The sequence below is a fragment of the Podarcis muralis genome, chromosome 5 (genome assembly GCF_964188315.1).
Source record: "Podarcis muralis chromosome 5, rPodMur119.hap1.1, whole genome shotgun sequence".
In the NCBI taxonomy this organism is placed as follows: domain Eukaryota; kingdom Metazoa; phylum Chordata; class Lepidosauria; order Squamata; family Lacertidae; genus Podarcis; species Podarcis muralis.
The window spans coordinates 44,580,552-44,594,473 of NC_135659.1; the positions used below are offsets into that span (position 1 = coordinate 44,580,552).

General features: G+C 43.4%; 1 protein-coding gene across 1 annotated transcript in view; it reads right to left on the minus strand.

The window, feature by feature from the left end:
* CIMAP2 (ciliary microtubule associated protein 2) overlaps positions 1–13,922 on the minus strand; it is a 15,704-nt gene continuing 1,782 nt past the window's right edge. The window contains exons 3-11 of the mRNA XM_028733364.2: positions 12,411–12,498; positions 10,054–10,224; positions 8,832–8,954; positions 6,063–6,191; positions 5,649–5,792; positions 4,366–4,530; positions 3,295–3,423; positions 786–916; positions 1–311 (exon numbers count right to left, since the gene is read on the minus strand). Of these exons, the coding sequence (XP_028589197.2) occupies positions 266–311; positions 786–916; positions 3,295–3,423; positions 4,366–4,530; positions 5,649–5,792; positions 6,063–6,191; positions 8,832–8,954; positions 10,054–10,224; positions 12,411–12,498 (1,126 nt within the window). The 3' untranslated portion in view covers positions 1–265. The remainder of the gene's footprint in view (positions 312–785; positions 917–3,294; positions 3,424–4,365; positions 4,531–5,648; positions 5,793–6,062; positions 6,192–8,831; positions 8,955–10,053; positions 10,225–12,410; positions 12,499–13,922) is intronic.

Here is a 13,922-nt window from a genome sequence, read left to right on the forward strand (position 1 = left end):
TTTGTGTCTAGCATTTTTAATATTGATATAATTACATCAGCATGCTGGTTTTCAAAAAACACATTAACCATATTCCACCAAGTGTTTTGATTTGAGTGTTATACACAATTACCAAGAAATGAACGTAGATGGGTACGGGATACGATATAGCAAATGTTGAGGTGTCTTGTGTCCTCTTGGCAGGATTTTTTATGGACATTAACTAGAAATGCAGCTGATACCTGGTGACTTAGCTATACTATGTTTCAGGAAGTCTTCAGGTAGATTAACAGAGTTTTTGGAGGCCTTTATTAACAGGCGTAATCCTCTCCCTGAAAAAGAGGATTGAATTGTGAGAAGAGTAAGCCAGCAAAATGTTTACCTTCAAAGACATGCAAATGAGCTGAAAATTGCACCCAATTCAAGAATTAATTTTAGGAATTCTAGTTAAGCTCCACTCCTTCTGGGTTCTAGTTTATTGTTCCCCTGGTTTGTTTAGCCTTATGGACGCAGAATGGGCAACATCTTTTTATCTCCACATGAGACATTTTCACTCTAAACGCTTCCTGTCCCACTGGCCTGAGCCAAATCCTCAACATTTCACAAGCCCAATTCTATTACTATTCTAGATCCTGAAAAGTTTCCAAATTCTAAAACTAAGTTACAATCAAAACTTGTCATCCAAAACAAGGCATGCAAATTAGGCCAAGTGTACAAATTCGAATGAATTGCTCAAGCACAATTTCACGTACTGCTAGAACTTAGAAGTTGCTGCTTCCTCTGTGTTTTGTAATTTTTTTACTTACTGTAAGCACTTGTCCCTCTCCAGGTTACTAAGGTAACGCTGTGTATCATGCATATAAAGCGAACGGTATCTGATCTTCTTTCGGTATTTCTCATGTTTCATAGTATCATAGCGGCCAACTCCAACTGGGTTCTATAAACAGGAAAGCAGACAAGGAGCAGCTTTGGGTATCCTGAGATGCAGATCTGTAAAGCCCTTGAGCATCCACTTCTTGTCTGGCCAATGGAATGAAAGTAAGCTCATGCTGGGGAGATGAATGGGCATTAAGCATTCCCTCTGTGCAAAATCCCCTTCTGGCATTAGACAGTAGAAGTGTAAAATGCACAGGTTTGGACTACTTTCACAACTGCTTGTTAATGTTCCCTGTTATATCTGAGACTTTCTGATTTTTGTGAGCGACATCATGAATGTTCAGCTGCACTATAGTGAAGATGATACCACCTCTCATCTTTATAACATTGGAACAGACATCCACCTCATTGATACCCCATACATATCTACCTCATTGATACCCCATACATAAGGTCCTCCAGATTTTGGTGGACTACAACTTCCATCGTCCATGGACATTGGTCATGCTGGGGTTGATGGGAGTTGTAGTTCAACATACAGAGAGCCACAGGCTCCCCACACATGTCTTAAAGGAAGACTTCTGATCCTCTCAAAGGGAGAATGGGTTGGAAGAATTGTGAACATAGCCTTAAAGGCTTTGACATCACAATCCAAAGGCTCACTCCACTTGTTCATGAATCTCTATAAGTGCAGTGGATTAGTCTAATGAGTAGAATGATTTCAAACCAATCTATTTGGACAATATACCAATGGCTTGACCCTATATTAGGCCATGCCATCTAGTCCTCCAACAGCCCCCCCCCCCCCGATTTCACACTGGGATTCCTGTCACCAGAAATGTCAGTGGCCCTGCTAGAGGGAAATGTTCCACAATCCACCTAGCCTTTTATGGGGGCAAAGCCTTCTCCCTTGCTGCTGTTAGGAAGTTGCCTAAAAAATAAATTGGCCCATGTAATTCAGCACTGTCTGCACTGACTGGCAGCTGCTGTCCAGGGTTTCAGGTGAAAGTCCACCCACCCACTGACTGAGAATGACAAACATTGGACCTGGGACCTTTGGCATGCCAAACACTGGCTCTTCTTCTGAGCTATGCCTCTTTTCCAATGTTGCCATTAGTACAATTGCTGTAGGGAGAGGCCATGCATCTAAAACGCCTCTGCAAAGGGTCCTCCCCGTCCCCTTGGGGTAAGAATGGCAGTAGAACAGAGAGAGGCTGTTCCAGCTATCAACAACACCCCATTTGCATGTTTTGTACTTGAGAACATCAATCCCCTCTTTCATTTCCATATGTGTACAAGAATTCTCATTCATTTTGCTAACTCTGGCTATTTGAACCCAGATCACTGAGGAGGCCCCTCTGAAGTAGGCTTTTTTTAGATGTCCCAGTGGCCAGAGCAAAACGATTTGCTCCTCCATTGCATTAAAAACTCTCGAACCGCTGGCAGGTAAGTTCAGTTCTCTGCCAACTTTATCCGCGACACTTAATCACCACCAGCAAAGTTCCCCATCAATTATGAAAGAGCCCTTCATTCTTGACCTCTTTTAAGTTCCCTGCTCTCCAGGATCAAGGAGAGAGAACAAACCCTGCCTGGGAGTCCTTACCTGTTCCCTAAGTGGAAGTGAACTCTTTCAAATGAAAGCTTTCGCTGACTAAGTCCTCCCAGCTTTGTTCCAGTTCACCACAGGAACCCAGAAAAGATGAATGCAGATGATACAAGAAAGGGCACAAGGAGAAGGAGGAACAGAGCCAGAGCCATCCCTTTGGCACATCATTACTAAAAGGAGTTTCAGCCTATCAGCAAAAGGGATGCGACACTATCAAACAATCTAAAATAGATTCCCTCAACCCAGCACAGAGTAAGGGGCACTTGAGCCTAGTGGAGACAAAAGTATTTTATTTGAGCACTGCAAAATTCCTGATCATAAATGTGTTTGCTTGGGGGGGAAATAGTCCTACTTCTAAGTAAGTACACATAGGAGTGTGGTCAAAGTATAAGGCAGGGATGGCCGGATGTGTGTGTGGCCCCACCTGCAACTTGGCAGTGGCAGAGGAAATGTTTCCAACCAATCCAATTCTCTGCCACTTCACCATTCGTGCCTTTGCCATGCTTCCTGGTAGGCTCATGTGAGATACCCATTGCTCCATTGAGCCCCTTCTCAGGACAGGCAAATCTATCCATTTTGATTTCTCTCCCTTTCTCATTTTCCCATTTAGTACATACATTACTTGGCAGGAGAACTGCACTGGAATATCTGGAGAAGTGCAAATTTTGAAAAATGGCTGTGTTTCGATTTCCATAGTTTTTCAGGAAGGGCAAGTTAGGTAGCCGCACCTTTATATGCAAACTGAATTCAAATTCTCTCCCTTTCTGCCACTGGGAAAATTACGGTAAGCGGTCTTTCTTAGTCAAACTCTGATCATATAATTTCCCACTCACAGCATTTCCAACAAACAGACGGTATGCTTTCCTGTCAAATCTTTTTGCACCAATCCAGAACGGTGGCTGATTTTCATACTCTTTTCTCTTGATGGGCTTTATGTCGTATGAGCCTGGCCCTGTCAGGTACTGTAACAAGTAAAATAAATTACTTTGAATCAGTGAATGCAACAGTTGTGTAGCAGCACAAAGAGTATAGAAAAGTATCCTGGGGGAGATACATTGAGCCAGAGACACAGCACAACGTTTTGCTAGAGATTCCCCTTGTTCACTTGACTAGCAATATTGTGTGATTGATCGCTTACCAGTTTGGACGCCACATAAAATACTGGCTTCTATGTACTTGGAGCAAGATATGCCTATGACATTTATGAAACAAAGGGTGAAACACAACCTCCAAAACATATATTAATTTGACGTTATCTAAGAATGGCCAGGGACGCGGGTGGCGCTGTGGGTTAAACCACAGAGCCTAGGACTTGCCGATCAGAAGGTCAGTGGTTCGAATCCCCGCAATGGGGTGAGCTCCCGTTGTTCACTCCCAGCTCCTGCCCACCTAGCAGTTTGAAAGCCCATCAAAGTGCAAGTAGATAAATAGGTACCGCTCCGGCGGGAAGGTAAACGGCGTTTCCGTGTGCTGCTCTGGTTCATCAGAAGCGGCTTAGTCATGCTGGCCACATGACCCGGAAGCTGTACTCGGCCAATAAAGCGAGATGAGTGCCGCAACCCCAGAGTCGGTCACGACTGGACCAAATGGTCAGGGGTCTCTTTACCTTTACCTTTACATCTCACAATGGACTCTGCCCCAAACCCCTAGACTCCAGGTGCGTGGCTGGTTGCCCTCAACTCTGCTTGGTTGATTAGCTGCAGTTCGGCATCTACCTAAAGCTGAGGAGTTAGTTCAGCTCTTTGGAAAGCCTGGGGCCCGTAGTAGACTGCCCTAGCAGCCTGTTTGTTCTTTGTTGTTTGTTCCCCACCCACCCCTTTTCACCTCACATGACTTCCCAACCCTGCCATCCGGAAGAAACTGGCACTGTGATTGCAACCAAGAAGCAATGGAAAGTTACCTACTTGTTCACGTGGACACTGGCTGACAGTGGCCCAGAAGATCCGATCAGAGGGGCACTTGGGATTCCAAACATGACTGCCGAAAGTGCCGTGCTTCCTTTTATCCCTTGATTCTAGTTCTTCCAGGAAGCTTTTCAGTGTGGTGCCACTCAGTTCGATGGACTTTTTCTAGAAACATTAAACAAGGAAAGGAGATACAGTTGTACCCTGGATCTCGAACGCCTTGCGACTCAAATGTTTTGGCTCCCGAATGCCACAAACCCGGATTCCATTCGACAGCCAAGATACAACTGTATGTGTATATCAAATCTGTGCAATTTTACAAAAGAAGAAGAAGAAGGAAGGAAGTCACCTGAGGGTACTCTTGTTGCTGTTCTTTCATGGAATACAGTTATAATTTTCACACACAACCCCCCCCCAAGCTCAATAATCTGAAGGAAGATTCTATCAGGTTCAATGATCTTATATAAAATGAATTTTCAACATGCATTGTGTAGGCTTACAACAGTTAAAATGCACGTACAATTGAATTTGTTGAACTGTAGGATTTGCCCTGATTCTGCTTTTCATCTACCACTGGCTGCTTTTTCTATACTGTTTTCATTCAACCTGTAAATTTATACATTTTGGAAACGGAAAGCAATGCAATATTTATCACTGGCAGAAAATTTAGAAGAAAGGGCCATCCCCAAGATTTCCTATGCCCACCCTCCTCCAAACAGCTGCAGTTATTTGCATTGTTCAGCCTCAGATCCATCTGTAGTATTGTATAATACAAGATTTGTTGTAAGGGTGCTGAGATAATGGAATATGCGGTGTATTGGAACACTTGTGACAAAATGCTAAATAAGTACTTAATCATCAATATAATCAGAATAGTTTGCTCACCCTGGTCTGGAGTGTTAGAAACATTAAAAACAATATTGCAGTGGAGACATTTGAACTCTTACAAATGCCTGTCTAATAATTTAGACATTTTTCATCTGAATCACCAGTGTTCCAAGTAGCAGAACCTGACAGATCACAAAACTTCAAAATTTAACACATACAAAATTATTTCTTTTTGTGTTTCTATATTTTCTTCTTTTTAAAGACAATCAGAATCTTCTTTAATTCCATTACTCCAAAAGTTGGAGGCTTAAAAGAAGCAGTGTGGGGAAGGTTCATGGACTTTCTGATGTTTTGCCAGTCAATCTGAAGTCTGGCAACTCTATCATTTGAATTACTAACCAGCAACATGACGCTTTAAAAAAAAGTTTGCAAGCAAAGAAGATGAGCGTACATACATCAGTAGCGTAATGCCCACAGACAATAGGCTTTGACCTGTCTCCTGTGAAGGTTTCATAAGGGCCTTTTAAGCTGACCACGCGTTTCAGCATCTCATCCACCCCGTTTTTGATATTGTAGGTGCCAGGTCCCAAACCACTTCCCTGAAATCAAGGATTAAGAAAGGATTAGGGAGAGGGAGAGGCTTCTTAAGCAGTTTGCAAAAGTGTAGCATCTGTTGCGTTGAATAGGCGAGGACTTGGTCCTGTTGTGGCTGTAGTTGTATGAAACTACATGGGATCATAATCCCTTGCCAAAGGTGTGGTATGGGAATGCAATCCCGTATCAGCAACACAAGCCTTCTCCAGCCAGTTCAACAGGAAGACTTTGAGGATCGAGAGCAGCCAAGCAGAGAACTAAGAAACTAAACTTGCCACATTGGGAAAGGCAAAGCATTTTGAAGTTTTACTGTCCATTATTCCAAGTGCAGTCACAGAGCGTTTTTCCTTTTTATCCAGGGCAGCATAAGGATTTCCATAGGTTCCTGGGCCAGGATAACATTCCTAGGATGTTAGGGTGGAGAGAGAGAGAGAGCATTAACATAACCACAGCAGAGCAATGCCCATCTCTTATCTGGACTCCACATTGTTTCCAGACTGGTGTTGTTTTTGAGCATGCAACCACATCCTGGCAATTTCATGTTATGCAATTATAGTTGATTTTGAGCTCCTGCTCACCAAGTTCATCTTACCAAAATACTGGACTTTTTGCATTAAGAGAAATGATGGGGAGTTGCACTAGAAAGCACATATATAGTCACATTTATTATGACACCATGTCATCTAACCTTCCTGCAAACAAATCAGACTCTATGTTCATTAAATAGCTAGTGCTGTCTAATCACCTGGCAAACTAATTAGGAGGAATACTCAATAATTATTAGCGAAGTCTTGGGCTGGCAGTTCTTGTTTAGTTACTTTGGTAGGGCTCGTGTGAAAACAGCAAGCATTCAAAGGGTGGAGCTTTCCCCAGCATTTGGATGGGGCAATGGGGAAAGTTTCACCTACAGAATGAATTTCTGCTTGTCACACTGCTGTTAAAGGTACAGCAGGCCTGCCAGAGGAAAAACCCTAGATCAGGGATGGGAAACGTGTGACCCTTCAGATTTTGTTGGGCTACAACTCCCATCATCCCTGACCCTGGTTCACACTGGCTGGGGCTGATGGAGTCCAACAACATCTGGAGGGCCACAGGTTATTAATCCCTGCCTTGCTGTTTTCTGCCACATGTACATAAGCTGGTTCTTCATGTCTACCAATTGCTTCCTAGTTGCCTCTTGCGGAGGAAATAGCTCAGGTTCTTGGAGGAAGGCAAGGAGCCTTCCCTTGACTTCAGGAGCGAGGAGATGCTATGAGAAAACACCCTTAAAAAAAAAACCACACACACACACACTTTTACTGAGATTTGTATCAGCTACAAAAACAACCAAAACCTCGCACAGACTAGAGTATTACATATGTCCATATCCTTTGATACTTTAAGACAGTTTCCCTTTTGTGGTACTATTGATATCATCTTTGCTACTGTGACATAAGTGAGCGTAGAAAAACCTGGCTTTTTGGAATATGTTGATTATAGAAAAACATTACAAAAACAATTCCTGGAAATTCTGCACAATAGTTCAGAACAAAGAAAACAGTACAACGCAATGAATAATACTGCGATTAAAGGTATTTTGCAGGCAAAACAATCTTTCCAGCAGTTAAGAGTTGTAGTATTTATTTATTTTTAATGTGTTTCACCTACTAATCCACTGTGAGTCACTCTTGCTTCATAAATGTGTCAGTCCGGTGATGAATAATTTTTATTTTGCTGGTGCTAAACCACAAAACCGTTGGAAGGCAGCCAATATAGCTGTCCTTCATTCCCACCTCCATGATTCACAAGGAATGGAAGATGTGCGGACAGCTGAATCTTGAGCCTTTCACCACACCATCTCTCCATCTACATCAAAACCTTTCTTTTTTTACGACACAAGCTCACAAGTTGTTGTAGCACTACAACTCCCATTATTCCTCACTGTTGGCTATTCTGGCTGGGAATAATGGGACTTGGGAGCCCAATACATATGGAGGACCACAGGCTTCCCACCCCTACTTACGGACTCCTGAGGTAATGAGCAGGTGGTAGACTCTACAGGTGATAGGAGTGGAGGAAGGAGGAATGTAAACACTGAAAGGAGCACAAAGCAGGTGACCATAGCAATGGCAGCCATTAGTACATGCATAATGGCTGCAATCTCATTTATGACACGTTAGAACAAGGGGGTTTTAGATGTTGAGCCAAATGTAAACCCAGAGGCGGTTTTAAGGTAGTGTGACCAGTTCGGCTGCACTGGGCACTGTGCTGCTGGGGGCATCACAACAATGCTGTAGAGCGGAGCAAGAGAGGTGGAAGGTGCCAAATTTTAGTGTCACACAGAGCGCCACTGTAATTTGAGAACCCACGGTCCACCTCTGGTAACCCCTCTAGTAGGAACAAAACCCAAATGGTTGACTTCTGATTCCTGATGCTGCAGTCCCACCCACCTTTCTTGATGCTCTGGAGAGACATAGGCTCGTATTACTGGGGACAGTGGCTTCATGGTGTGGTTTCTCTAAGCCTACTTTTCAGCCTAGACCCATAACGTAGGTTTTAAAGACCGAATGTTCTTGGTAGGTTGTCAACTCTCCTTTTTTAGCAGAGGTTGGATGGCCATCTGTCATGGATGCTTTAGTTTAGATTCCTGCATTGCAGGGGGTTGAAGCAGATGAGCATAGAGTCGGGGATCCCTTCAAACTCTATGATTCCTTTAAAATGGAGACAATTTCTTTTAATAAAAATCTCTATTATTTTCATAATGGAATATGTTGGCGTGGTGAATGGCTCAAGATTCAGCTGTCCACACATCTTCCATTCCATGTGAATCATGGAGGCGGGAATGCATAATGGAATATGTTTTGCATCAATACGGAATTGCACCACAACTGGTGGTTTGAAAGACAGGATCAAAGGAACCAAGACAAACAAATAAAACCCCACAATCCAGGTAGCAAAGTTGAAGATTATACTAAAAATAGCAAATTCAAAGTAGACATGGCAAAAACCATTCGCAAAGAATGTTGCATTTCACACAATTCATTCCAACAAGGACAGATGCCTACCCTGATGCGGTCTTTAAATCTCACTGCTCCGGTGTCACATATTCCTCTAATGCTGTGTGGACGTTTCTCTTGGAGTTGTAGAAAATCTGAGTACTCATAAGTCCCAGGACCCAGCTTTGCTTTCTTGGAGAGACAAAGGATGCACGTGAGTAGGGTTAAGAGATGGCATGTGCAGCTTTAAAACAGCCATCTGGTATGTGGAGTTTGTGGCAGCACAGGAATGAGGTGGAGCATAGCTCCAGGCTTTATTTTATTTTTCACAGCAGATTGTGCCCCCGGCTAGTGGCAGAAACTAGGGTGGGGGTGATTGAAAGGTAGGTCTGACCTGGTACATGACCCCTTTGTTAGGGAAGCCAGGCTCAGATATGAATGTCATAATTCATCAGGAGTTATTCTGGAGTGTATATGCCAAATATTGGAAATAACCGTGTTATATATAATTGGCAGATAGAAGAGTGGAAGCACCTCTTTTTTATCTTTTTTTTTTTGTTGTTTTTGCTTCCTTCCTACTTAGTTTTTGATAGTATTTTATTAATATTAAATAATACTGCTTATGGTTAAGGTAAAGGTAAATGACCCCTGGATGGTTAAGTCCAGTCAAAGGTGATTATGGCATGTGGCACTTCTCTCACTTCAGGCCAAGGGAGCCAGCCTTTGTCCACAGACAGCTTTCCGGGTCATGTGGCCAGCATGACTAAACTGCTACTGGCACAACGGGACACCGTGATGGAAGCCAGAGCACATGGAAATGCTGTTTACCTTCCCACCACAGCGGTACCTATTTATCTACTTGCACAGGTATGTTTTTGAACTGCTAGGTTGGCAGGAGCTGGGACAGAGCAACAGGAGCTCACCCTTTCACACAGATACGAACCACTGACCTTCAGTTCAGCAAGCCCAAGAGGCTCAGTGGTTTAGACCACAATGCCACCCGCGTACTTGCCTGAGAAATAGACAGCGGTGACAAGATTCCCCCTTACACTTGCCTGATGCCCATTGTTACGCTTGATGGGCCTTTCCTTCATATTTCACAATGATAACATTCTTGGTTATGTAACAAAGACAAACCACATGCCATTTGGAAAATACTCTTAAAGATGATACCAGTCTCAGAGAAAACTGTGGGCCCATGTCCTCGGTTGTATCTGAAATAAAACTGGCTGATATTTTAACCCTTTGACTAAACCAACATGTAACAAAGAGCTTGAAGCCAAACACTCACCAGAGCTTTCGCCCTGCTGCATATTTCCTTAAAATTGAAATGTGGCATTTTGGTGAGCCTTGCTGCCTCCTGGGCTTTCGCCCAACTAGAGCTTGACATCTTCTTATGCAGATGACTAGAACTGAAGCCTCCATAGTCAATGCTGTAGGTGCCTGGTCCTAGTTTTCGGTTCTAAAAAAAGATATGGTTATTTTCTGCATTTGCTTGCATAGCTACAGTTCCTTCGAAAAACGGCATCACCAGGGCTAGATAAACTATTAGGTAAAAAGTCTGTACATTCTGAAGCACCCTGGTTCAATGGGTATCCTTCAGCATTAGTTATCCCATTTCAGCAGGATATTTTAATATGCTAATGAAGGCCTCGACTGATATCTGTTAAACTACAGATATTGCTCTTGGATCTCAATCCACCTACCCACATCAATACCTCTGACATCAATACCTCTGACATCCACAAATGAAACCATAATACTCCCTCTCCAGCGTAGCATAATTCATATTCTAGAACGGAATGGTACGAGGTTAGTTGCACCAGCGGGAAAGACACAGAATCACAGAATTGTAAAGTTGGAAGGGACCACGAGGGTCATCTAGTCCAACCCCCTGCAAGGTAGGAATCTTTGACTTGAACCCATGACCCTGAGATTAAGAGTCTCATGCTCTACCGACTGAGCTATCATTGTAGAGCAGAAGCAAGTAATAAAATGAGTGAGGGGGTGGGAAGAAACAGAGGGTATAATAAGTTTCTTCCTTCCGCTACCTTCCGCTACCAGGCGAGGGACTTAGAGGATAGGTGGGGTCACTACTGAGACAGTTATGAAGAATTCCATTTAACACTGGAAATTTAGTATGTACCGGTACCTATAAGTAGTTCAAATTTAACCCACTGTTTACCATCCCTTCTACTTTGTAACAGCTTTCTTGTGGTAATATTCCTCTAAGGTTTTTGACAGGAGGGGTTCAAAGCATTACACTCCCAGAGGGTCCTGTTTCTCCCAGTGCTGCTGCCTTGGATTCAATCCCTCTATCCACATAACGCTTTGACCACCCTTTTGTTGCATTTAACAGACTGACACTTTTTTCCCCTCGGTCACACCACACCCAACTGAAATCCTAAAACTTCCTCTTAACAAAAACTCTGGCATTATCTTCTGACTAACCATCACAGAGCTCAGGGAGGGGCTCTTCCCATTTGTTGGCTGGCAGAGAGTCTGTTGCTTTTTGATGGCTCTGTCCCTTCTCTTAGTCCTCTTTTAATAGTCTTTCTCCCCCAGGTGATTTACCTGCCATGGGAAGCTGGTTTGACGTGTATTTTAACATGCTAAATCCAGCATCTGGCAGCCCACAAGTATTGATTCAATTCTAACACTTACTAAATTCAGGAATGGTGGCTGCTTTGCATCCACAAACTCTGGCACCCAAACTCATAACAATATGATGCCGTCGTCCTTCTGCTCAAGGAGAAGACAACTTTCACCCTCTCCAATAGCAAACTCGGGCTGTGAATGCTGACAGAAATGAGGCTAAAACACAGGCAATGAAAAACAAGGAGGTGGCATCATAATGCTTTGAGAGACCCTGAGGTTTCCAGAACTATAAACAGTGCTATTTTCTGGGGGGATGCAGGGGTATGCATACCCCTAAACATTTTGTGAATCAAAGTTTGGCCTCATTGAGGGGCAGTATTTCAATATGAGTAGGAAAATGAGAACACCCCTAAACACTTTTTTTAGACAAAAAGCACTGACTATAAAAGATTAAAACAGACCCTCAGGGGGCAAAATATCCACCAAAAGGGGAAAAAAGGAGGATCAAGCACATTTAGTAGCCACAGAATGTTGAGTATCAGTTGGAAAGGAAAAGAAAAACTGAAGTGGGGGTGGAATAGCATATCCTGGAGGAAAGCATGGCTGGATAGAACCATGAAAAAGAGCACTCCTGTTAGGACTTGGAGTCCCAGTCCATTTCATTAGAGAAAAGCCAAGTATGTCTTGACCGTGCTCTAGAATGATCAAGGAGTGGAATCCCTCTAGGGCTAGGCAATGTACGTCTAAATTGGCTTGTATGATACTCCACACGGGTGGCATGCAAGCAACTGCTTCTATGAGCAGACTACTCAAATGAAATAGTTTGACATCACAACAGCAAACTCCCAAGAGATTGTCCCTCTGTAAATAGTCAGTTTGCAGCTATAGTGGGAGACAAAGTTCTGGATGGTCTAAAGTAGATGCGGGGTAGGGGTGGTGGTGGTGGAGGGAATACTGTACATTAAAAAAATATTGTTCAACCACGCATACAGTAAAACTGAAGACTAGGTTTGCTTTGTGCATGTGAGGCACCCTGAGATATAGACTCACCAAGTCTGAGCAGACCGTTTTGGTGTATGGGGCCTGCAGGTAAGTACTTGGTCTCTTGACATCTGGATAAATTGCTGACACATCAAATCTAGCCAGAGAAATACAAATATGGAGAGCTGAAGGATCCTGCTGGGGCCATTTGAATCAAAGTCATGTAACACAGTTGCTTTCAAAACAATTTTTGACACTCTAGCTATATAACCACAATAATAGCTTCAGGGTATATATAGGCAGCCAACCTGTCTTTGGAATGATGCAGAGTGCTGCTTCAAAATCCAGATCCTGCATCTCAGTGTCTCCAGCAGTGCTATTATTCGAGAAAAAGAGGTGCCAGAACTCCCTTTGTTCTCTTAGAAGGGCAATGGCACCCACCTGAGAGGTGCTGGAACTTGAGTTCCGGCAAATTCCAGGTGAGAAAAAGCTCTGGTCTCCAGTTAATCTGTCTATAAGATTAGAACCAGTCCAGGTGTTTTGCTGCCTGACTTGGAGCCTGGAGGACAAGATGGTGCCTCCCTCCCTTCCTCCCCCCACTTCCATATACAGAAGCTAAGCAGGTGGGCTCTTGACTCTTACTTCAGTGCTGCCTGGTGATGATGAGCAGCAGCACCCCATCATACCTGAGGGCAGCATGGGGTACATGCCACTTGGTCCTTCAGCACCTTCGCACCACTCCTTATCTACCAGCATCTGCTGCCTGAGGTACTTGCCTGTCTGCCTAATGATAAGGCCAGCCCTGTATGAGGTTGTTTCAGAGCTCAATCTGACTTGCAGAATTCTGGCACAGGGTAATCTACATTAAAATCCTTCCCCCTATATGCCCCCCTGCCCCCTGAAATTGGTTCAAGGGGCTGTTGGAGGATCCCCAGAACAGCACATGAAAGGGGGTGTTTGTTTCATCTGGCAAGCTGGTGTGCTTACAGAGATAAAGCATTTGTAATAGAAGTAACATTTGAATTGAATTTGAAGTGTCTAACAGCTGAGGCAAATGGGAAGCCCTCTAAGGCGTGAATTAGTGGCGCCCAACTTGTGACCCTGCAGATGTTGTTGGACTCCTTTTTAAAATGTTTGATGTTTTATGATGCGTTTATATGTGCTGGAAGCCACTCAAAGTTTCTGGGGTAACCCAGCCAGATGGGTGGGGAATAAATAATAAAATTATTATTAGTAGTATAATTATTATTATTTTATTGGCACCAGCCAGTGTGGCCAATGTTCTGGGATGATGGAGTCAAACATCTGCAAGGTCACAGGTTGCACACTCCCGCTATGGAAGGAAACTGCAACCCTATTATGTCTTATTATGAGTACATTTGTGCGGTTGAAGTTGTCTTCTATTAAGGAGCCAACAAATCTGTGTTCTAGGTTGATGTGATGCGCAGAATGCAGTTCTGAGCAGGTTCAGGGGTATGTTTGTTTGCTTGTGTAGGATTGTGACTTAGGGTATGTCTACATGGACTTTGAACCAAGATAAATACAGATCTACAAGACAGAAACTGTATATGATCCATACTT